Source organism: Onychomys torridus, chromosome 1 (assembly GCF_903995425.1).
Source record: "Onychomys torridus chromosome 1, mOncTor1.1, whole genome shotgun sequence".
In the NCBI taxonomy this organism is placed as follows: Eukaryota; Metazoa; Chordata; class Mammalia; order Rodentia; family Cricetidae; genus Onychomys; species Onychomys torridus.
This window is the reverse complement of record NC_050443.1, coordinates 105439196-105462774: the sequence shown is the minus strand read 5'-3', so window position 1 is coordinate 105462774 and position 23579 is coordinate 105439196. Positions and strand designations below refer to the sequence as shown.

The window sequence follows — 23579 nt, the reverse complement described above, 5'->3', positions numbered from 1 at the left end:
TTTTTCACCACCAAAAAAGGTTTTTATTACAAAACAAATTCTAATAAAATCAAGCCTGGTTTTCAACCCTTTCTCTGAATGGAGGCTCCTAGGATGGAGGGTAGGGAGACAAAGCAGAGGGTAATGAAAGAATAGAGCAGGCTGACCTCCCCGTGAAGTCTCAGGTGCTTTGAATAGCCTAGATGAGCTCTTCCAATGGTTCCCGAGAAAGGCAGAGTCCTTCCAGACAGGAAGAACCACGAACCACTCCCGTCACCAGAACTGAGCGCTGCCGCACTGTTGGACTGGATCCAAGTCTTGACTGGCTCTCAGCAAAGGCCACCCAGGGTTACTCAGCCTGCGCAATGGTGTAGGAGAGTAGCCACAGCAGCAGGGGACCCAGAACCATGACAGCAAACCAGACAGCAAAACTGGCCAGAATGAGTCTCCGGGCCCGGGCCCCCCAGTATATGGCCTCCTCCGACTGGCCTGCCTTATGCCGCTCTTCTGCCTGTGGGGGCAGGTTCTTGGTTAGACTCTCCCCCTGCTTCTGTCCCAAAGTGCCCACTGCCCTGTTCCTCTCCTTCATCTATCACAGCTCATGTCCTCACACCCAAACACTTAAACCCTTTCCTTTGTCTCTCTTGTCTCTCCACAACACACTCCATCACAAGCCTGCCGGCTTTTCAATTGGCCACAGCTAGCTTAGATTATTGCATTGGGAAAGTGCTCTTTTTCTTTCTTTTTCTTCCTTCCTTCCCTCCTTCCCTCCTTCCTTCCTTCCTTCCTTCCCTCCTTCCTTCCTTCCTTCCTTCCTCCGTCCCTCCCTCCCGTCCCTCCCTTCCTTTTTTTCTGAAGCTGAGGACCAAACCCAGGGCCTTGCACTACCACTGAGCTAAATCCCCAACCCTGGGAAAGTGCTTTTTAATGACTTTGGTTTGTTTTGTGGTATGGTGATGGAATCAGGGCCTGGGCATACCAGCCAAGTTTTCTGTTGAACTACATTTCTAGACTCGAAAATACTTTTAAGTCCTTCTATTCCCATTCTTTTCTATCTGGAATTTGGAATTCTTGACTCAATGAGTCTTATCCAGTCAAATCTCTCATGGTCCAATAGGCATCATCATTTTCATCACAAAGGATTCTTTTTTATGAGTTTGCCCCAGTGAAAGTCTTATGGTGACAGAAAGTGTTTCTGATTGTCAAGATACATCCAGGGGACGGTAAGATTCCAGAATGGTATTAAGTTAGCTTGAAGAGCCTTCCAGTAGGCTTACATGTATGTTGAGCTTAGTAGCGGTGCACTTAACCATGGGTAAGGCTCTGCGCTCAATTCCTAGCAATGCCACCATGAACCCAACCACAAAAAAAGGGTACAGGCCAATCTCTAACAACTACACTGCTTCTTCCAGATCCTGGATCTTGCTCTTATCACTACTCAACTGTCTGCCTGTAGTGTAGTTTTGCCCCTTGTGATTCCACCTCAAAGGAGGCTTTGAGTAGATCTTTCTGAAACACAAATCTGGTCATGTCACTCCTCTGAAATAATTTTTACATTGCTCTCTAGTACAGAATTGGTGGCCCTCAGGACTCCAGATGTTTGATGATAATTTTCAGTATTCCTCACTGAATCCACATTTGTACTCACTGCTGCCTTTATCTGGACTGTCCTTTACCAGCTATCATGGATGGAGAAGTACTCCTGGAACAGACTGAGCACTGTGCATGGGGTTAGCTGGGCTGCAGGTGGAGCTAAGATGGTCTAAAATTGTCATGGCCTAAGCAAAACCCTGTGAAACACAACTGAGATTGGAGCAGGGGCCATGACAGCTCCTCTGTTTAGTTCCTAACATGAAGTGAAGTCTGATATGTACCCTCTAAAAGTGATCTTCTCATGGTCATCTTGTGAATGCTTTGGTAGCCACTTACTCAACAAATTTATTCTCTCTTTCTCTTACACACACACACTTTCCTTGTTCCTTTGTTTCTAAAGTACCTTGTGCTTCCCTGTACCACAGTGTCAATGAGCTGCATTCACCTAATTATCCATTTTTACAACTATCTCTTTCACAAGACATGGGTCCTTTGAAAACATTCTTATTCTGGTACTAAGCCCATAGCTACGCATCAGTAGGTATTTAGTAACTGTTTAACTGTAGACAGATCAGATACACAAAATCATTTTCTTATACCCACCCCTGTGCCCACAGGAATTTTATTCCTCACCTTGATGGCAAACACAAGGGCCATGACTCCCAGGCAAGAACAGCCACAGATAATGCTAGTAGCTGCCAAGTAGCGGAGGCGGAGCCAGCAGCAGTGGATAGGGGATGGAGAATGAGCAGCTTCCATGTTGCCCATCAAGCTCTCGGCTGCCTTCTCCTCGTCCTCCATCACCTGTGGGCGATACAGTCAAGGTACTTTTAAGCCCAACAAATGAGCTCTTGTTCTGGCGTGGTGACTCCACCCTTCTCAAAGCATGCTATCTACTGTTCTAACCCTATACTTAGGAATGCAGTTGTACTGGGAAATTCCTCCAGTGACTCAGGCCAGGAGACAAAAGCGTGGATGGAATCCTTTCCACCAGTTTAAGATTCTAAATCTTTGAAGGCAAGCAAGTGTGAATATACTTGTATTTGAGCAAGTACAGAGAAGCAAACTGACATGCCTACTGAGAAACAGGACATAGAATCTCAACACCTTTTGAGTAAGTGCCTTATTTTGTTTTGAGATCGAGTCTCACTACGTAGCTTTTCCTGACAGGCCTGGAACTATGTAGACAAGTCTGGCCTCAAATTCTGAGGTCCTCTGCCTTTACTCCCTTGGGCTGGGACAATTTTTTTTTTTTTTTTTAAACAGAGTTTCTCTATATAATCCGGGCTGTCCTGGAATTCATTCTGTAGACCAGGGGGGCCTAGAACTCACAGAGATCCATCCACCTGCCTCTGACTTGAGTTCTGGGATTAAAGGCATGTGCCACCATGCCTGACATGAAAATAGTTCTGGGGATGAAGGGGAAAATCATAGTTCTTTTTTGCTGTTTATAAAAACAAACAAACAAAAACCTTAAAAACCAAACTAACACCTAACCCAGTAGTAGTGGCAGACACTTATAATCCCAATTCTGGACAAGTGGAAGCAGAAAGATCAAGAGTTCAAGACCAGCATTGCTAGCTCAGAGTTTAAGGATAGGAGATCTTGTCTCAAAACAAAACTAAAACACAACAACCAAAAGCCCCAAACCCTGAACCTATCTTTGTTATGGTGCCTTCTTGCCACCTTCTCTCTCCATTTTAACCCAGACCATACCACACAACCAGATTAGCAGTTCCAGTAACCTCACTGCCCTACAGAAACCTGCATAGTGCTTTCTTTACTCACTTAGACCCTCTGTGCACATCAAAATATCTTTCTACCCTCATGTCCAATCATTCTCCTACAGCTTGGACAAAACTAAACCACCTGTGGTTCCCCAAGTAAAAGTAAAGAAAATGCAAAAAGAGTGAGAGATGAGAGAGCAAAAGGATGTGTAGCAAAGCTGCAAAGTCAAGTTGAGGCAAGAATTGAAGCGTCAGCAAATGGAAGAGCCCCAAGAGGAGGGCCCAGGGGGTTACGGGGTTACGGTCAGAAACTATAAACACGAACACAGATTCTTACCTGGCTACAGGCTTTGAGGGACTGTGAGTTTCGGCTCCTGCCTCAGGTTTGATTTGGCTTGGGTGGAGATGAAGCTGACTCATGGCTCCAAGCCAAGCCAAGGTGGAGTTGTGGGGCCAGCCACCATGTGAAGAGCCCAGGGAGCTGGGAAGGGGCATGGCCAACTCAAACCAGTTTGGCTAGATGGAGAGCAGAGGAGGGCCAAGGCATGAAGCAAATGGAGGATGCCTGCTTTCTGAAGAAAGGAGTGTAAGGAAGCACCTGAGCAAGGAGGTTGAAAGGGAACTCCAAGGTGTTGGAGAGCTGAGGGCAAGTTCAAGAGTCAGAGAAAAGAGTATGTCTGAGTGGTCTAAAACCGAGACTACATAGCCTATCAGCTCAGATTTGACAACCTTCCCTTTTCTTGACTGAGAGAGGGGTTAAGTTCTGCTTTAAAAGTATACAATCTTGGATTAGAGATCAAATATGGGTCATTGCAAGAGGGAGGTGAAAAATTATGTCCAAGTTCCCACCCAACCCTCCACCAGACCAGAAAATCAGAAGCCTCCTTACACGGATGCTTGTACAGAAACTAAGTTTATTATGTTTTCTTCTTAAAAAAAAAAGGAAAAAAAAAAAAAAAAAAAAAACCAAAAGAAAAAAAAAAAAAAAAAAACCAAACCCATCCCACCTCATTGAAGAAAAGCCCCTCCCCCTTTTCCCTAAGGGTTTGAGGCTGTGAAAGACAGCTGGGGAATCAAGTACAAGGGGGTGGGGACAGAGACTATCTTGCCACCCTTAACACTGCCCAGCCATGTAGGGTAGGAGAGAAGGGGGGTTGTGATGAGCCCCATTTCCATGACAACCAGTTACCTACCCCCTACTTTGGTGGAAAGGGAGACAGCCCCCTCTGTCTCCCTGGAGGCTTTCCCCTTAGACTTCAAGTAGTGGTTAACAGAGTCAGGCCTGGGCATGGGGAAGAGACCATGGTGGGACACCTAGGTGAAGGGCTTACCCACTCACGTCTTGGCCTTGCGACCTCTGTGACTAATAGTAGGGGCAGATAGGTGGGGAGGAGCACTACTACGCAGGATACGCTGGTCCCCTTGGTTGGTGGTCCCAACGAGCCTGCGGGGACCGGTTCGGCGGCGTGGGGTTCCATCTCCTTCCTCCTCGTCACCTGAGGCTTCTGCCTCTGACTCCTCTACTGAACCCTCAGGCCCCAGGGGACTTGGGGGCTGCAAGCGGCCCCGCTTTGCCATCCCAGAACTCCCAACTGGAGCCCCTGACCTTTTGCGAGGCATTTTTTCAGTTTCTAGTGGGGGAACTAGAGACCCTGGACGCAGGCGGGTTGATCGAAATTTAGGAGTTAAGGAGACCACAGGTGGCGTCAGTTCTAACCCACTTGGCCCACTATCTGCTAAATCCAGGTCATCCTGAATTACGGCCATCACCATGGACCCTTCACTCTTTCGTCCCCGAATGCCCTCTGCTTCAAGTCGTAGACGGGCCAGGCGGGTGAGAGGGCGGCTTCCATCCTCATCAGAGGAACTGCCTTCACTTTCCGCCTGGCCCAGGGGTTGCCGCCGCACCCCCAATCCACAACTCTCAAGGACAGAAGGGCTGTCGGTGTCCAAGACAGGGAGCTGGCTGGGCCGAGGTGATGGTGGATTCTTGGGAGGGCGACCTCGCTTCCGCTTAGGTGGTGAGGTTGAAATAGTGACAGTGGTGACAGTGTTGGCGACAGCAGTGGGACAGGCTAGAAGTGGAGGGAGTGGTGTCAGGGGGAGTGGCTGTGTCCGGCTCTCTAAGTTGCCATCCCCTGGAGAGGATATGGTCCCAGGAATGGGCAAATCCCTTGCTTTAGGGGGACGCCCACGTCGTCTTTTCTCCACAGGTGATAGGATGGGCTCTGGTCTGTGAACTGGTTCAGGTCCAAGAGGCTGGGGCCCAGGAACAAACTGGGGCCTGAGGGCAGGCTCTGCAACAGTTACCGTCTCAGGCCCAGGGACTGGGTCAACTCCATTGGTTTTCCCCTTGGAGATGGATGAAGGTGTCTCATCCACTCCTCTCCCAGCATCTGCTGGAGACCTGTTCTTCTTCGGGGGTCTTCCCCTCCGACGTTTCACAGCAGGTGGAGTGATGGTAAGCTCTGCTGCTTCTCCATTCTCTGGGCTGCCCCCACCAGTCGTACCCACTTCAATGTGACGACAAGCTATGAAGGGATGCTGGGTTGGGGTGGACAGTGAGGATGAAGGAGCAGCTTCACAGGGCCCACTGCTGGGAGATGAGGATTCTGGCCCTGACATGCTGTGGGTGGATGGGCTTCTTGGACTGGCGTTAGCTTCAGACACCCCAGGTACTAGGGTGCTGGCATTCCCCCGATGTCGTCGTCGTCTTACAAGCTCCTTTTCCTCCACCACAGTTACCAGCCGTCCTGGCAGCTTTCGAAGCACTTTGGGACCTGGGGGTTGTCCTGCCCGGCCAGACCCCTGACCCCTGATTTCCACATCAGCACTGGTGCGACGCCGTGGGGGACGGGCAGGTGAAGGACCCTCAGGCGAGGAGGTGGCTGAAGATGAGGTTGATGGGGCTGTAACCTCAGCACTAACAAGTTCTTGTGGCTTTTCTGGGTTGGAGACTGGGATCTGAACCTCTCCCATTTCTTCCAAGTTCCTGTGAGCCTCCAATACCTCCTGAAGTGGCTCATCAGATGCTGCTGAGGGTGGGAGCTCCAGCCCATTGCTCTCACTCAGACTCATGGTCAAGTCCTCACCACCAGGAAGCAGTGTGGGACTGGTCCCCTCCACAGGACCTGGCACTTCCTGCTCCTGACCATTGGGGATGCTGTCAGCCTCCAGGGTTGAATTGGGTGTAGGAGTTAGAAGATTCTTCTCTGACTCAGGCGGAATATCAACAGACCCTGTCAAAAGAGCCTTTGGAGGCACAAGACTAAGCAGGGAAGCCTCAGAATTGGTCGTTCCAGGTAGCTCTAGAGACTCCACAGGTACCAACTCTTGTGCACACAGCTCTACTTCTGAGTTCAAAGGAAGGTTGGTAACCCCGGGAGAGATGGGAGCAGAAAGGGAATCAAGTAGGGTTGGTGAAGAAGCGGTCAAATGAGAGGTTTGAGCTGGTGAGGGGGTACAAGTGGGTGGAGGGGTGCAGGCAGATGGAGGGGTGCAAGCAGGAGAAGAACAAGACGGAGGAACCTGAAGCAGAGGTGCAGGAGTAGACGAGATGTGGACTGGAAGAATGGTGACTGGATTGGGGGCTGAAATGGGAATGGGAGCTGTGGGTGGGGCAGAAGTTATAGCAGGAGCAGGAGCATGTCGAGGCCTAGGCACTGGCCTGGGAATTCGATCTCTCACAGGGCTGCACTGGGGAGGCATGAAGGTGTTGCAGGTAGGATGGGTGGATGTGACAGGAGTGTGGCTGGCTCCTTGAGTCTCAGCTCGAGCTCCACGAAGACGCTCACTGACACGAGTCCCCAGCCTCTCAGGAGCCTTGACTTTCTTACTGCGCCGGTGGCTGCCTCCACTAGTCCCACAAGACGTCTCATCCCCAGCCCCTGACCCTTCCTCTTCCTCTTGGGGCAGCCGAAACACCTCCTCCTTGGCTTGATCCAGGTCTTTCCGGGCAGCTTCCACTTGTTCCTACCAACAAGATAGGCCGACACGGTCAGCAAGAAGCAGAGCAAAGCAAGGCATAGTGGAGATGAGCAGCTGCCTCTAGCGCACTCCCTGGAAAGACTTACTTCTGCCTGTTTGAGCTCCTCTCGGCTCACTTCCTCCAGCGAAGCCTCTAGGAACTTCATGGCGTAGCGCTCAATGGGAGTCAGCTGTGGGAGGAGGAAGCGGGTAAACAGAAGGACTAGGCTCAGGGCCTATCACCATCATTATCACCAGGGAAGCCAGAAGACGGAAAAAGGTTTGAGCCCTGGCATAAGTTATGACAGATGAAGAGAAGTGGTAGCAGATCCAACACTGACCTGCTCTACAAGGGCAGCAATTTCCTGTTCAGCCCTAGACATCTCTTCCTCCTCAGCTCCAGGCCGACTGGCCTCCTCTCCCTCACCAGCAGGAAACCCATCGTTCTCATTAAATTCTGCAAGCTCAGCCACTTGTTCGGCTTTGGCTTGGGTGGCTGCACGGATATCTTCTTCATCTTCTGCCCGGCACAATGCCTTCAAGGTGTACAGAAGAAAAACAAAGCATACACAAAATAAGAAATTTAAGAATTTGGAGGTCAGCAAAATGGCTCAGTGGGTAAAAGCACTTGTCCAGCAAGGCTGACAGCCTGACTTTGATCCTCAGAACCAATACCGGAAGGAGATGGATTCTAAAAAGTTGCTCTCTGATCTCCATATGCATGTGATGGCACATATGTATATAATGAGCAATAAAAAAATTTGCAAGCACACCTTTAATCCCAGCACTCGGGAGGCAGAGGCAGGAGGATCTAAGTGAGTTCAAGGCCAGCCTGGGTTACAGAATGAGTTCCAGAATAGGCTCCAAAGCTACACAGAGAAACCCTGTCTCCAAAAACAACAACAAAAACAAACTTTTCAAAGAACAAAAGGGTGATGGAGCTAGAGAGATGCCTTGGCGCTAAGAAACCTTACCACTCCTGAAGAGGGCCCAATTCCAGCTCCAGGAGGAATCGAACCGCTCTGCTCTCCCACAGTGTCTGCACTCATGTTCAAATAGCCACACACAGACATTACACATGCGTAATTAAAAACAGAAAGATTTTTTAAAACAAAACAAGAAAGTCAGAAACTTTTCAAGGCATGTTGCAGTACGTGCCCATAATCTCAGCCCTCAGGAGGCACATATAGCATTGTTGCAAGTTTGAGGTCAGCCGGCTCTACAGAGACTGTTCCAGGAAAGCCAGAGACACGAGAAAAGACCCCGTCTCAAAACAACACAAAATAAAGTTATTTATATCTTGTAATTACATTTTATTTACTTATGACAAGGATAACAAGGTCTTACTAAGTGAACCTGGCTGTCTGGAACTCAATGTGTAGACCAGGCTATCTTTCAACTAACAGAGGAGTTGCATCTATCTAACTCTGCCTCCTGAATGCCTGAATTACAGTCTTGCAGAAACACTTGAGGCAGCTGGGTGTGGCAGCACATACCTTTGATCCCCAGCACTGAGGAGGGAACCATAGGTAAATTATCTGTGAGTTCTAGGCCTGCCTGGTCTACATAAAAAGATCCCTGTCAGTCACGCCTTAATAGTCAGACTCTATCTCAAGTAAAAATCTCTTAAACAGATTTATACCTGAACTCAGCAATGTTCTGCAACCAGAATTACCAAAGCAAGTCAATACTCAGCACATGATGGAATGGATTTCATTAGCTCTCCCACTAGGGAACAAATGACTTGTTTATTTATGTATTTATTTATTTTTGTTTTCTTTGAGCACAGGTTTTGTTGTTGTTTTTGTTTTTCCCTAGAGCTGAGAATTGAACCTAGGACCTCATGCATGACAGGCAAGTGCTCTGCCATTGCACTACACTCTCAGCACCCAAATGACTATTTTAGAACCCCATCTCTACTTCCTTTCCTGTATAAGTTAGCCTTAGAGTTTCTCTCTTTAAAAAAAACGGGGGGGGGGGGGGGGGAAGAGGGGAGGTAGGAACACCTATACTCATGTACATACGCACGCACGAATAATTAAGTTCACATCAACAATGACCACCAAACCTAATGACCAGAATTGTATCTTTGAAACCCACATTTTAAAAGGAGATTCCCTGACTCCCACAACTACAAAATTGTTCTCTGACCCTCCACATGTAAGCTGTACCATGTGTCTGCCCTCCCCACACACAGTAATTAAGTAAATCTTAAAAAACAATGTCTAGCGCATGTTCAGCGACAAGAAAGTATCTAGTAGATAACCTTCCATGACGCTCTTCTACACCTGTAGTTTATTTTCCATTTTTCTAAGAATTACACAACATACTGCATGCTACATAATATACTGCATACTCTATAGCAAAGGCAGATGACCAGAGCCAAGTAGCTTTTTTCATCGATCAATGTCCTCCAAGCTTTGAGACACATAGTTACTACTTAGAGATGCACCCATCTCTTCATTAAACGTCAGTCATAAGGAAACAGGCAACACCTTTATTCTTGATTCCATTAGTAAACTTGGGGATTCATTCAGTGGCTATACTGGATTAGATTAGCAAGTACACTCATGGTGCTGAGTCCAGGGATAATATCAAATCAGATCTTGGCACATTTACCTCAAGTAAAACCCTCCCCTTCAGGCTCACTTAAAAGTGGTTCTGAAAAAATACAAGAGAAAAATACTTAGAACCAACACTTAAGAAAACAAACAAAAGCCGGGTGGTGGTGGCACACGCCTGTAATCCCAGCACTTGAGAGGTAGAGGCAGGCGGATCTCTGTGAGTTCCAGGCCAGCCTGGTCTACAAAGCAAGTTCCAGGAAAGGCACAAAGCTACACAGAGAAACTCTGTCTCGAAAAGCAAAACAAAACAACAAAACAAAACAAAAAGAAAACAAACAAATTTTTAAAAAATGCAAAGAACAATTCCAGTGTTATATCTACATCTATGGTTTTATGATTTGAATTATGAGTATTGTTCTGGAGAAGAGTTGTCAGTATTGTTGGACGTTCAATTATGTTTACCTTTAAAAATTATATGCACCTATTTAAAAAATTATAGTTTAGTAGGTTTTGAAATGGAGGCCTAAGAATCACCCTTTTTAGATTTATGTACTATATGTGTAGTGTTTCCCTGTATGTATGTATGTGCACCTCATGCCTTAAGGGGTCAGGAAAGGGTACTGGATTCTCTAGAACTAGAGTAACATATGATTGTGAGCCAGCATGTAGGTGCTAAGAATTGAAACTAGGTCCTTTGCAAGAGCAGTTAAGTGCTTTTAACCGCTGAGCCACCTCTCTAGACCTTCCCATCCAACTTTGACACAGGTCTCTCTGTGTAGCTGTAGACCAGGCTGGCTCCAGTTTCTTTCTGAAGTACTTGAGTCCTATCTGGAGTCTGTCCTGTACTCCAGGAAGTAGACAATGTCTCAAAACAAACAAACAAAAAAACCTTTAAAATCTGGGCTGGGAAGATAACTCAGCAGGTAAAGATACTTGCTAATTTAATTCCCTGGAATGCACATAGTGAGGAGATAACCAACTATTACAAGTTGTCCTTTGGCCTCCACAAAATTACATTTATTTCCTTGTGTGTCTCTTTATGGGTGTGCTACGGCACACACACCCATACAGAGACATAAAGTAATAAATACAATTTTTAAAAAGTTAAAAAGAGCTGGGCAGTGATGACACACACACACCTTTAATCTCAGCACTCTGGAGGCAGAGGCAGGCAGACCTCTGTGAGTTCCAGGCCAGTCTGATCTACAAAGTGAGTACCAGGACAGCCAGGGCTACACAGAGAAACCCTGCCTTGAAAACCCAAGAGAAAAAAAAAAACCAAACCACAAAACAAAATCAAGCATTTCTACAGAAAACCACAAATGCAGAGAAAAAATAAAAATGCAGAGTCATGGAACCCTCTCCCAATGGATACATCAACAAAATAACTACACATCTAAGGCTCAGGGGACACTTTGGAAGAGGAGGCAGACAGACTGCAAAAGCCAGAGAGATCAGGCCACTGGCTGTGAGACTGTGTCTCTTAGTAATGTCAGAAGCTACAACCATGAAGTCTCACCAACATGGCTGCCTAAACATGAGCTGAAGGACAGCAGCAGAACAGCCAAGGTGGATGGGGAGACCATGAGGCTGCAACACTACACTAAAAACTATACGCAGCTAAGGAATGATGATAGCAGGAGGACTAGTCTTCCCCAGGGAAGAGCACACCAATTGGTTATCCAATACCAAATGGTCAGCTCTGAAAACATGCATGAGTAATATTAATTGGACTGAACAGGTTGTACTTCTGTATTTTGGAATATACATATATACAAACACATGTATATATACACATACATGTAATTAACAAGAATTAATGAAAAAAAAAAAAAGAGGCCATGAATTTGAAAGAGAGCAAGGAGGGGTAGGGTAAGGCTTGGAGGGAGGAAAGAAAAGGGGGAAATGATACAATCATATTATGATCTTAAAAAATAAAAGAAAATCAGCCGGGTGGTAGTGGCGCACACCTTTAATCCCAGCAGATTAAATCCTGGCAGAGGCAGGCAGATCTCTGTAAGTTCCAGGCCAGCCTGATCTACAGACAAGGTCCAGGACAGGCACCAAAACTACATTGAGAAATCCTGTCTCAAAAAACCAAACAACAACAAAAACAAAAACAAAAACAAAAACAAAACAAACCAAAACAAACCACTGACTATAAACTGGGAACTAGTAGAAGCTGTACTTTTCCCTGGACATATTCAATACAAATGAAAGCCAACACATATCTAAGCAGCAGTGCTATTTTAGGACTGACGCCTCTTTTGTTACCTGCTCCAAAATATGAGTCTGCTTGCTGGCCACAGCCTCCTCTTCCTCTTCAGGAACAGAAGATGCAGATGAGCCAGGAGGCTCCTCCAGAGGCATATCGAACAGCTCTCTGATGGTCTGCTATTGGATATAACAGAAGGGAAGTGGAAAACGTTGAGGTATGGAAGTACTACAGATTGAGAGACAGATCTGTGGAGGTCAAAGCACAGCTGTCTAGAAAACAAAGGAACCCTTTCAGGAACAAAAGTTCTCTTCTGTCTAGACTGGAGAATTTTATTTTATACCTGTTTAAAATAGGCTGTAGTGAAGTTGCCTCCTTCAATGGCCATATCTCCCAACATTCTCTTCTGATTTGCCTTTTTTAGAATGTTCTCCTCTACTGTTCGTTCACTGATAAGCCTAGGAAATGGAAGTGGTGTAAACAGCCAAATATATCAAGAGATCCTGTACATAAAGAGGAAGTAAGGTAAGACCAGGCAATACCTATAGATGTGGACATCCCGAGTCTGACCAATTCGATGACAGCGATCCTGGGCCTGAGCATCCATGGTGGGATTCCAGTCGCTGTCATAAAAAACAACAGTGTCTGCTCCTGTCAGGTTCACACCCACACCCCCACTTCGAGTTGAAAGGATGAAGCAGAATATGCGTTTGTCTGCATTGAACCGTTCCATCAAGGCCTAAAAGGAAAGGGAAAAAAGATGGTATTTGGAGACTTATTCCTAAAACAAACCAAAGGCTTTTTAATTTTTAAGGTCCCTTCTCTGAGCTGAAAGCTTGAGATAAAGAAACAGAAGCTGAGGGGAGTCTCTAGAGGGCTAAGGATGCCTGTTACCTGTCTCTGCTCAACTCTAGTAGACCCATCCAGACGCAAATATAGGTGACCATGGTAGGTGAGAAATTGCTCCAGTACATCCAGCATTCGGGTCATCTGGGTGAAAATGAGTACCCGGTGGCCCTCGGCCTTGAGCTGCCGCAAGAGCACCGCCAACGTTTGCAACTTTCCTGAAGAAATACGAAAGAGTACAAGTAGTTAGTCATGTGATGATAGAGAGGATAATACTAGAAAGCTACAGTCGAAGGGTAGTCAAGACCTTATGCAATGGTTTCAGCCAGTCCACTGAATAAAAAACCATTTAACTCTGCTGGGTGGTGGTGCACGCCTGTAATCCCAGCACTCGGGAGGCAGAGGCAGGCGGATCTCTGTGAGTTCGAGGCCAGCCTGGGCTACAGAGCTAGTCCAGGACAGGCTCCAAAGCTACACAGAGAAACCTTGTCTAGAAAAACCAAAAAAGAAAAGAAAACAAACAAACCAAAACCAAAACCAAAACCAAAACCACTTAACTCTCCCATTTTCTACTCTTTTTTTTTTTTCTTTTGTTTTTTTGAGACAGGGTTTCTCTGTGTAACAGCTCTAGCTGTCCTGGAGCTGCTTTGTAGACCAGGCTGGCCTCAAAATCATAGAGATCTGCCTGCCAGGGATTAAAAGTGTACACCACCAATGCTAGACACAGGATGTTAAGAGGTTATCTAGTTTAATGTTCCAACACATAGAAATGATGCTGAGGGGAAAAAAAAAAAAAGATGCTGTGCTGTGGATATCGCTCTGTGTAAATAAAGTTCTGATTGGCTAGTGGCCAGGCAGGAAGTATAGGTGGGACAAGAGAGAAGAGAATTCTGGGAAGTAGAAGGTTAGAGAGAGACCGCCAGCCGCCGCCATGAAAAGCAACATGTAAAGACACTGGTAAGCCACATGCCATGTGGAAAAGTATAGACTAACAGAAATGAGTTAATTTAAGATAGAAGAAGTAGATAACAAGAAGCCTGCCACAGCCATACAGTTTCTAAATAATGTGAGTTTCTGTGTGCTTTCTTGGTTGGGTCTGAGTGACTGTGTGCCTGGCGGGTGAGAGAGATTTGTCCTGACTGTGGGCCAGGCAGGAAAACTCTAACTACAATGCTGAGGCTAATGAAATTGCAAGAGTACTTGTTGCTCTTGCAGAGGAACCAGGTTAGGTTCCCAGCACTCACACAGTGGATCAGAACCATCTGTAATTATAGTTCCAGGGTATCTGATGCCTTCTTATGTCCCTCTTGGGCACCAGGCATACATGTAGCACATATACATACACACAGGCAAAACACATCGTGAACTAAATTACATTTTTTAATTAAAACAAATAGAAATAACATTTATATTATTTTCTAGTGAGTAAACTAGAAAGAAGACCAATGAGTAAAGATACTTGCTGCCAAGCCTGACAACTTGAGTTAGTTTTGTAAGCCACACGGAACCAACTCCCACAGATTGTCTTGGACTTCATACCATCTGGTACCTACAGAAAACTAATAAAGTAATAAAAACTTTTGGTAGTGTTGGAGACCCTGGAGTTACTTTATTATCAACTCAAGTTTCAATGCATATGTGTGGTGAGGGATGAGATAGGGATTGTATTTAGGGCCTTGTGCATACTAGGAAAGCACGTACCACTGAGCTAAACCTCCATCCAGCCCAGTTTCAAAAGACCTGCAATTAACCTATTATGGTTTCAGACGTTATTTAAAATGGGGGTGGGGTGGGGAGAAAGAGGCTGTAGAGATGGCTCAATGTATTTGCTATGTAAGCATGAATGCCTCAGTCTGAATCCCTAGCATCCATGTAAAAGCTGGGATGGGGGTGAAGACAGAAAGATAGATATAGCAATCAATCATGAAACTGTATAACATGAAATTGCCAAAAAATAAATTTAATCAATTATAGAAAAAAGGTGGAGAGTGACAGAAGAATAATTGACTTTGGCCTCCGGCCTCCACACTCAAAACATAGGCACATGCACTCACACATACATATATAAACAGACACATTATATACATAAGAAAAATTTTTTCTCCCTGCTTCTGCCCTCAGACCAAGTATTATTATGTAGACAAGGCCTCAAACTTATCTTCCTGCTCAAGCTTTTCAGTTGCTCAGATTACAGGCATGAACTAATTTGTTTTGTTTTTAACTGAGCAAATATGAGTAAAAAAAATCATCTTTTCTTACATTCTAGGTAGGACATTTAGGAAATTGTCAAGAGTTTTGGTAGTTATCATGACACCATGCAAAAATCAGGAGAATAAATAGGTTAGGTTGAGAGTAAGGGTAAAGGTTTCTCCCTCTCTCTTTCTTCTTTCCTCTCTCTCTCTCTCTCTCTCTCTCTCTCTCTCTCTCTCTCTCTCTCTCTCGTCTTTCGAGACAGGGTTTCCCCATGTAACACCACTGGCTGTCCTGGAACTTGCTCTGTAGCCCAGGCTGGCCTTGAACTCATGGAGACCTGCCTGCCTCTGCCTCCCAAGAACTGGGATTAAAGATGTGCGCCACCACGGCCAGCTCAGAACTTCTCATTCTGTAAACAGCCAACGTTCCTGTTGTTTAAGCCACCGTAGAACTTGCTTTTGCTTCTTTCAGCCAAATGTACTTACTCTATTAAATGAACGGTTCTTGTTTTTAACAGTGTAGGCTAATGTCACCACAAAGCATTTCCCATGAACTTTTTAAGGGTTCATAGCCCTGCTTGGCCTGAAACTTGCTACATAGGCCATACTAATTTTGAACTTGCAGCAATCTTCTTGCCTCCTCGTCCTAAGTGCTAGGATTACAGGTGTACACCAATCACACGCAGCTGCCTTTTGCCATAACTTGTGGTTTTTTTTCAAGACAAGGTTTATCTGTGCAGCACGAGCTGTCCTGAACCGGCTCCATAAACCAGGACTCAAGAGATCTGGCCTGCATCTGTGGGACTGAAGGTTGTGTCCACACTCTATGCTATGCTGACCTCACTCATTATCTCAAATGAAAAGCAAAATGACAGAAGTCTTGATAACCCCTGAATAAATAAATCAATTAATATCACATACACTTAACTTCCATCAAAACTACCAAAACGCTGCCTCTATGCTGCACCTCTCTGATGTAAATAGTCTTGACACTAAGAGTGCAAAGGCGGCGGCACATACTTCTAATCTCAGCTCAAAAGAAAAACAACAGGGCTGGAGCGATGGCTCAGAGGTTAAGAGCACCGACTGCTCTTCCAGAGGTCCTGAGTTCAATTCCCAGTAACCACGTGGTGGCTCACAACCATCTGTAACAAGATCTGGTGCCCTCTTCTGGCCTGCAGTCATACATGCTATATACATAATAAATAAATAAATCTTTAAAAAAATAATAAAAAAACAAAAAACAAAACAAACAAAACAAAAAACAAAACAAAACAAAGAGGACAAAATTTTCTGGGTATGCAGAAGTTCAAGGTCATCCTCGGCTCCATAAGCAAACCACAGGCCATCTTGGTACACATGAGACATTGTCTCAAACAAAACAATGAAAATACTGAGGGTCCTGCAACAGCCAAGAACTCACCACAATCATACTGGATGAGTCTCAAGTCAGGGAACTGGGTACGCATATTACATACAATACGGTGCAAAGGACGGGCTCGGGGCCAGAGCTCACAGGCCAACTGCTCCTGGAAGGCTGCCTGATGAGGGGCCATCCAAGGAGGTGGGTGGCAGGCATGCAGGGAAGGGGGAGGTGCCTCCACAGGAGGCATGACAAAGATGAACCTGTGAAAGGAAGAAAGCACACCATGTAAAAGATATGACCGGAAATATCACAGAAGTTAGCACTTTCACAAGCCCTAAGAACTACATCCACTGAAGCCCCAAGACTCCCCACTCCCCATCATCACCTAGCCCTGCCAACCTCTCAATGATTTCTGATAGCTGGTCTAGTCGCTGCTGGGGAAACAGTACAGCCTGATGGGCAGCCTCGGTGTAAGTCCAAAAGATGGGGTGGCTGGGGCCAGGAGAACGAGGGCTAATAGGGCTGGCAACAGGTTGGGGCAAAGTACAGAAATCCAGGACTTCAGTCCCATACACGGGTGCCAGGGCCCCATGAGCCTCACTAAGTTGGAAAATCCGTTCCAGGCGTTCAGATCGCTGCTGCTTCCGCTTTTCTTCCAGAGACTCCTAAAGAAGAAAAAACAAAAATTGGTGTACAAGAGTTCTGCAACAAAACTTTATAAAAATCTAGATTCTTATAGATGGAGTCTATAGTAATAAGATCTAAGACAGATACCGTGAGCTTTATCATTTTCAAAATTTGTCAATGAAAACTGCTGTTTTCTCAATGTTAAATGAAATCATCCTCTACAAGAGAAAACTCATCTTTCCTTGTATGCTTATTAAAGCAGAATTCCTGAACATCAAAATGAAGACCTACATATCCAACAATTTATAGCATGGCTGATTTGTGCCAATTTTCTTATGTAACATTCTACTTCAGGACATATGACTTATTTTCTTGTAGTGGGTCCATGGAATATGAATGAACACTTACATGTACACACACAAATAAATAAATGTAATTTAAAATCAGCAGATAAGACCAGGTGTGCTGCATTTAATCCAGCACTCTGGAGGGGTACAGTCTCAAGAAAGGGGGAAAAAAAAGATCAGGGTGGGGACTGACTACAACAGAAAAAAGACAAAGGGAAGAATGGGAAAGCGTGAATAATGAGGGTGTTCTTTTGTTTTGACATAGGGTTTTTCTCCGTGTAGCCGTGGCCATGCTGAAACTCCATTTGTAGACCAGGCTGGCCTCAAACTCATGAGATTCTCCTGCCTCTGCCTCCATGTGTGAGGATTAAATACATGAGCCACCACCACCCGGCTAAGGAAGGGCCTTCTAATAAGGAAGCAAAATCATTCCGCATGATGGTGGAGGAAAGACTGAGAAAAAGCCAAAAAAAATCTCAATGCTTTATGCTTTACTTAGGTGATAACCTAAATGATTTTAGATAAACATACTTTTCTGTATTTTGGTTTCACTTTTTTTTAAAAGACTTTCTGTAAGTGTAATTTTTATTTTTCTTACATAATTTAACTTTAATAGCTCATTTCAAGTTCTGTCACTGTGAAAGAAATAAAATTTCATAATGTGAGGTTAGAAACTATACAGTACACATTAATAATAATTAATAGTAATAAACATTAATAGTAATACAAACATATTTCCAAAATGGGGTAGGGGTTGCCAATGAGAACTAGTCAAATCATCCACTGTATAAATAAAAGGCTATTTTTCTTACATGTACATAATTTTTACCTCAACCAAGTAATCAGTAGAGTATATAATAAAAATTAAAATTCCAGCTAGAATTATATGATAAACCAAGTAAGTTCAAACCCAAATTGCCTACACACATTATAGAATATTTAAAATAAAGCATACTAATTATTCATGCAAATTTGTATTTGAAGTTATATAGCTCACATATAACTTAAGAGTCATAATTAATCAAACTACTCCCATGCTCCCTGACAAGATAAACCACACCCCCAAATATATATATATATTTAGTATTTTAGCATTCACAAACACATACACTAAGTATGTAGGACAGCACTTATTTTTTAAGCATAACTTATCAGTGAATTCTTTCATGAATGACAGTAGGAACTGAAGATATACTCTAAAAAGTACTGACAGAAGTGTTTCTCTAATTCTATAATCCAAATAGTGGTAAGATATATGGTAGATTTAAACAGAGTCAGATATCTTTTCATGATTCTGATCATTTTACTTCTAAACAGATACAGACCTTGGGTTTAATCACCAACACAAAACAAAAACAAAAACAATTTTAATGTGGTATAAACTCACAATTGGGTTTTATCCAGCTATAAAGAAAAGTCAAATTGTGAAATTTGCATGAAAATGTACAGAACTAGAAATATAGTGAGTGAGGTAGTCCAGTCTCAGAAAAATGTTACATGTTCTATATTCTATGTGTGGATCCTCATTTTGAAATTTTAAATTTGAAGTGCCTGAAAAGACCAGGAATCTATAAGGGGAATAGAACACATGACATTAGAGCAGCTGTTCCCAACATGTAGGTCACGACCCCTTCACAGGGGTCATATATCAGGTATCCTGCATCAGATATTTACATTATGATTCATAACAGTAACAAAAGTACAGTTAGGAAGCAGAAACAAAAATAATGTTATGGTTGGGGTCACCACAACATGAGAACTGTATTAAAGGATCCCAGCATTAGGAAGATTGAGAACCGCTGCATTAGAAGGAGAGACTATCAGGTATGGAAAGGGATGTGGGTGGGGAGTAGGGGAGAACAGAGGATAAGGGGACAATTAACCAAAATTAAGTGTGAAGAAATCATAAAGAAACTTGTAAGCTAATTTAAAAATATTCAGGGCACACATTCTAGGCGAGCCTGCTAAGTTCCAGAACAGCCAGGGTTACATAAAGAGATCCTGTTTCAAAATAAATAAATAAAAATTGTGTGTGTGTGTGTGTTTAAGAGCTAAGAAATATGACCTAACATTTAAGAGGTCTCGCTCTACAACTATGAGTACCTAAATTGGGATCTCAATACCCAAGTAACACACTAGTCACGCACACTAATGCCTGTGGTCACAGCACTGCAGGGGACCAAAAGTAGAATCATGAGGTCTGTTGGTTCCAGGCTAGCCAAGAAAATGTAAACCCCAGATTCAGAGAGCACCGGGTCTCAAATTAGTGAACAGAGACAGAGGACCCTTGATGTCCTTTTCTTAACTCTCTTTGCCCTCAAGCATACAAACACATAATTTTGTGTGTAGGTGTTTTATGTGCATCTATGTCTATGGACCACATGCATACAGTGCCCCAGAGGCCTGAAGAGAGTGTTGCATCCCCTAGAACTGGAGTCATGGATGGTTGTGAACCACTCTGTGTGGGTGCTGGGAATTAAACCCCAGTCCTCTAGAAGAACAGCGCTTTTAACCACTGGGTCAACGCTCCAGCCCATACACATTTAAAAACAAACACACAAACAAACAAAAATGGAAGAAAAAAAAGAAAAAGGCATAAGCAGCTAACTTATTGCATAGGTGGATAAGGCTATTTCTAAAAGCCATAGGCTAGTTATCAAATGAAATCCAGTTGCCAGGTATTGGCTATCTACCTATGAGTCGACTGATGGTCAGGGAGGCCCCAGAAGGCTCCCAAACAACACGGCTATTCTTACTGCTCTTGGTTTCCCTGAGACAAGACAGAAAGACCCTGTTGCAGAAGACTCCACACATTTTGGGTGGGACCTAGCTGTCATAGTACCACAAACTGTCCAACAAACTACTGGCGGAGTAAAGTCAGCAATGGCCTTTTCTGGCCATGAACCCTACAAATTATAACACCAACATGCCAGGCAAGATGTGCCCATTAGTTCAACAGTAGTATGCTATGGAAGTATCCAATTGCTTTCTGCTTGGGTTTGAGGAATCCTCCATAGAAAGGAGGTTGGTACTTTAAACCTGCCCAAAAGTCCATGGCTGGGCTGGTAAAATGGCTCAGTGGGCAAATGCTGTCACACAAGCCTGACTACTGTAGTTGACAGTGCCAAGCTACATGCAAAAAACATTTCTACTTTTAGATTATCTTGTACTCAGATAATCACAATTTATCAAATTGTCATAAATGGGACAAATTAAATTCAGTGGGCTACCAGGAATAAAACACAAAGACTTTAAGGTAGGAGGGGGTCTGTTGTGGAATAGACTATTTGTTTCAATACATAAAGATGTGTTGTTTAACTATGTAAAGATGTGTTGCTGTTTCACCTTGCCTGCCTAAGGCACCTTGATTGGTCTAATAAAAAGTTGAATAGCCAGTAGCTAGGCAGAGGAGGGATAGGTGGGGCTGGGTAGGCAGAGAGAAAAGGGGAACCAGGACTTAGCCAGACAGACAGGGAGGAAGCAGGAAAGTAGGATGGCAGGACATAGGTGAGGTAAACAAGCTTCGGGGCAGCACATAGATGAATAGAAATAGGTTGATTTAAGTTAAAAAAGCTAGCTAGAAACAAACCTAAGCTAAGGCCAAGCATTCATAATTAATAATAAGTCTGTGTCATGATTTGGGGGCTGGTGGCCCAAGAAAGGCTGCTACAGGGAACTTGGGGAAAAGGGTTCAACAGGAGTGGGAAGGAATGCAAGATAGTTATGGAGGGTGAAAATGGCCAACACACACAAACACACCTTTTTTAGTATTTATTTTTGTGTGTATCGATGTTCTGCCTTCCTATATGACTGTGCACCATGTTATGTGCAGTGCTCACAGAAGTGGGTGTCAGATCCTCTAAGACTGGAGTTACAGGTAGTTGTGAGCCACCATGTAAATGCTGGGAATGGAACCCAGGTCCTTTGGAAGAGTAGTCAGTACTCTTAACTGCTGGGTCACCTCTCCAGCCCACTACTTCTTATTTTTTTAAGTTTAAAAACAGCTACAGAAAGGCTAATCCCAAAAATTTTTGACAAGAGCCAGAAAATAAAATGGGATGGGTGGGAATTTGCTAAAAGTCACCTAGGTATCCTAGAGCTTAAAAAGGCAACTTATCAGCCTGGAAATTTCAAAGACCTTGATTGATTTCTTTCCCACATCTGTCCTTCTAGTTTGTCTTTAAAACTATCAAATTATTGTCAAACATGGTGGCACACCCCTTTAAACCCAGCAATTGGGAGGCAAAGGCAGGGGAATCTCTGTGGGTTACAAAGCAAGTTCCAGGACAGCCAGAGCTGTTCCACAGAGAAGCCCTTTTTTAAAAAACAAAACATACCTTTTGTAAAAGCACTCACCATGCTTATAGTTTTATGTAATTACATTGTCTTCTTTTCACTGAACTACAAACCTTATATAACATGACTAATTTTTGACCTGTTCACTGTACTTTTGATAACTGACATAAAAGTAGGTTCACAATAAATTTATGTTATCACTGGAGATAGTTCTTTGGTAGAACTCTTGCTTACCATACGGACAGTCCTGCATTTAATCCCTGGCATGGAGAACAGAGAGGAAAAAAAAGAACCTGGAACCCAGGTAACCATTCTGGGGGAGGAAGAGGAAGCCCACCCAAAGTCAAGAAACTATTCTTAATTGGTGTTGGTGTTCACACTTTTAATCCTAGCATTTGGGAGGCAGAGAGCTACATAGTGAGACCTTGACTCAAAAACTTAAAAACAAAAAAACAAAACAAAACAAAAACAGAGAAAGAAGCTATCCACAGTTGACAGCTGCTGGGAGAAACAGTGTCAGTTCTGTCAACAGAGTGACACTGGGTCTATCACCAGCACTACAGAGCAGGCCTCAAGATCAGGAGTAGTTGGCCAACACAAATTAGACTCCACTTTATTTTTGGTGTGTGTGTGTGTGTTGTGTGTGTGTGTGTGTCATGGTGGTGGTGGGTTGTTGCTTTTAACAGAGAGAAAAACAACGAAGGTGGGTGGGTGGGAAGGTAGAGAGGATCTGGGTGTAGTTGAGGTAGGGCAAAGAACATGATCAAAAAAAATTTTTGTTGTTTTGTTTTTCTTTTCTTTTCTTTTAGATTTATTTATTTATTTATTTTTAAAGATTTATTTATTATGTATACAGTGTTCTGTCTGCATGTATCCCTGCAGGCCAGAAGAGGGCGCCAGATCACATTACAGTTGGTTGTGAGCCACCATATGGTTGCTGGGAATTGAACTTAGGACCTCTGGAAGAACAGCCAGTGTTCTTAACCTCTGAGCCATCTCTCCAGCCCTGTTTTGTTTTTCAAGACAGGGTTTCTCTGTGTTGCCCTGACTGTCCTGGAATTAGCTCTGTAGACCAGACTCATCTTGAACTCACAGAGATCTGCCTGCCTCTGCCTCCTTAGTGCTGGGTTTAAGGTGTGCACCACCATGCCTGGTGATCAAAATATATGAAATTCTTGAATAATAAATAAAAACATTAAAAGAAAAGAATTCTTAGAACTCAACAGTAGGCAAGCACGAGGGCCCAGGCCAGGTTTGATCCCTAGAACATGGAGAGGGTGGTGGACAACCTCCATAGTAATTTAAAATGGCAAATAATCTGAAGACATTTCTTCAAAGAACATACACCAACAATAAACACAATGTGACAAGACACAAAGACAGGCATCCTTGCATAGGTCAGAGACCACCGGCAGCAAGCTGAGGAGGGTCACGAATTCAGTCAACCTAGGCTATGTAGTTAGGTTCCAGCCAGACTAGACATAGAGTAAGATTCTCAGCATTAAATTGGGGGGGGGGGGGGCGACACTCTTCTGGCCTTAAAGGGCACATGCACACATATGTGCACATCTAAAAATACATAACACACACAAAAATAAACATTTTTTAAATCTTTTTAAAAAGGGGGACAAACGCCAGACAGTGGTGGCACAGCACTGGGGAGACAGAGGCAGGCAGATCTCTGTGAGTTTGAGGCCAGCCTGGTCTACAGAGTGAGGTGCATGATAGGGCTACACTGAGAAACTGTCTCAAAAAACAAAACAAAACAAAACAAAACAAAACAAACAAAACAAAACAAAAAAACAAAAAAACCAAAACCCAAAAAATCAACCAACAACACACAAAAAAGAGGGCAAGCACT

At 44.1% G+C, this 23579-nt stretch overlaps 2 protein-coding genes across 7 annotated transcripts in view; both read right to left on the bottom strand.

The window, feature by feature from the left end:
• On the bottom strand, nucleotides 1-4220 carry Tmem265 (transmembrane protein 265). Its single transcript, XM_036193594.1, has 3 exons — nucleotides 3637-4220; nucleotides 2206-2376; nucleotides 1-490 (listed from the first exon to the last, which is right to left on the bottom strand). Exons 2-3 carry the CDS (start codon nucleotides 2371-2373, stop codon nucleotides 329-331), a joined length of 330 nt encoding a protein of 109 aa, XP_036049487.1. The 5' UTR covers nucleotides 2374-2376; nucleotides 3637-4220; the 3' UTR covers nucleotides 1-328.
• LOC118587526 (Snf2 related CREBBP activator protein) overlaps nucleotides 3816-23579 on the bottom strand; it is a 55774-nt gene continuing 36010 nt past the window's right edge. For 5 of the 6 annotated variants that reach the window (XM_036193564.1, XM_036193557.1, XM_036193581.1 and 2 more), the window contains 9 exons: nucleotides 16848-17113; nucleotides 16506-16708; nucleotides 12939-13108; nucleotides 12587-12783; nucleotides 12388-12502; nucleotides 12104-12223; nucleotides 7607-7801; nucleotides 7373-7456; nucleotides 4297-7271 (listed from right to left, as the gene is read on the bottom strand). In XM_036193564.1, coding sequence (XP_036049457.1) covers nucleotides 4635-7271; nucleotides 7373-7456; nucleotides 7607-7801; nucleotides 12104-12223; nucleotides 12388-12502; nucleotides 12587-12783; nucleotides 12939-13108; nucleotides 16506-16708; nucleotides 16848-17113 — 3987 coding nt within the window. In that variant the 3' untranslated portion in view covers nucleotides 4297-4634. Of the gene's footprint in view, nucleotides 3872-4296; nucleotides 7272-7372; nucleotides 7457-7606; nucleotides 7802-12103; nucleotides 12224-12387; nucleotides 12503-12586; nucleotides 12784-12938; nucleotides 13109-16505; nucleotides 16709-16847; nucleotides 17114-23579 lie in introns of those variants that run through there. The other variant, XM_036193584.1, reaches the window with a different exon arrangement.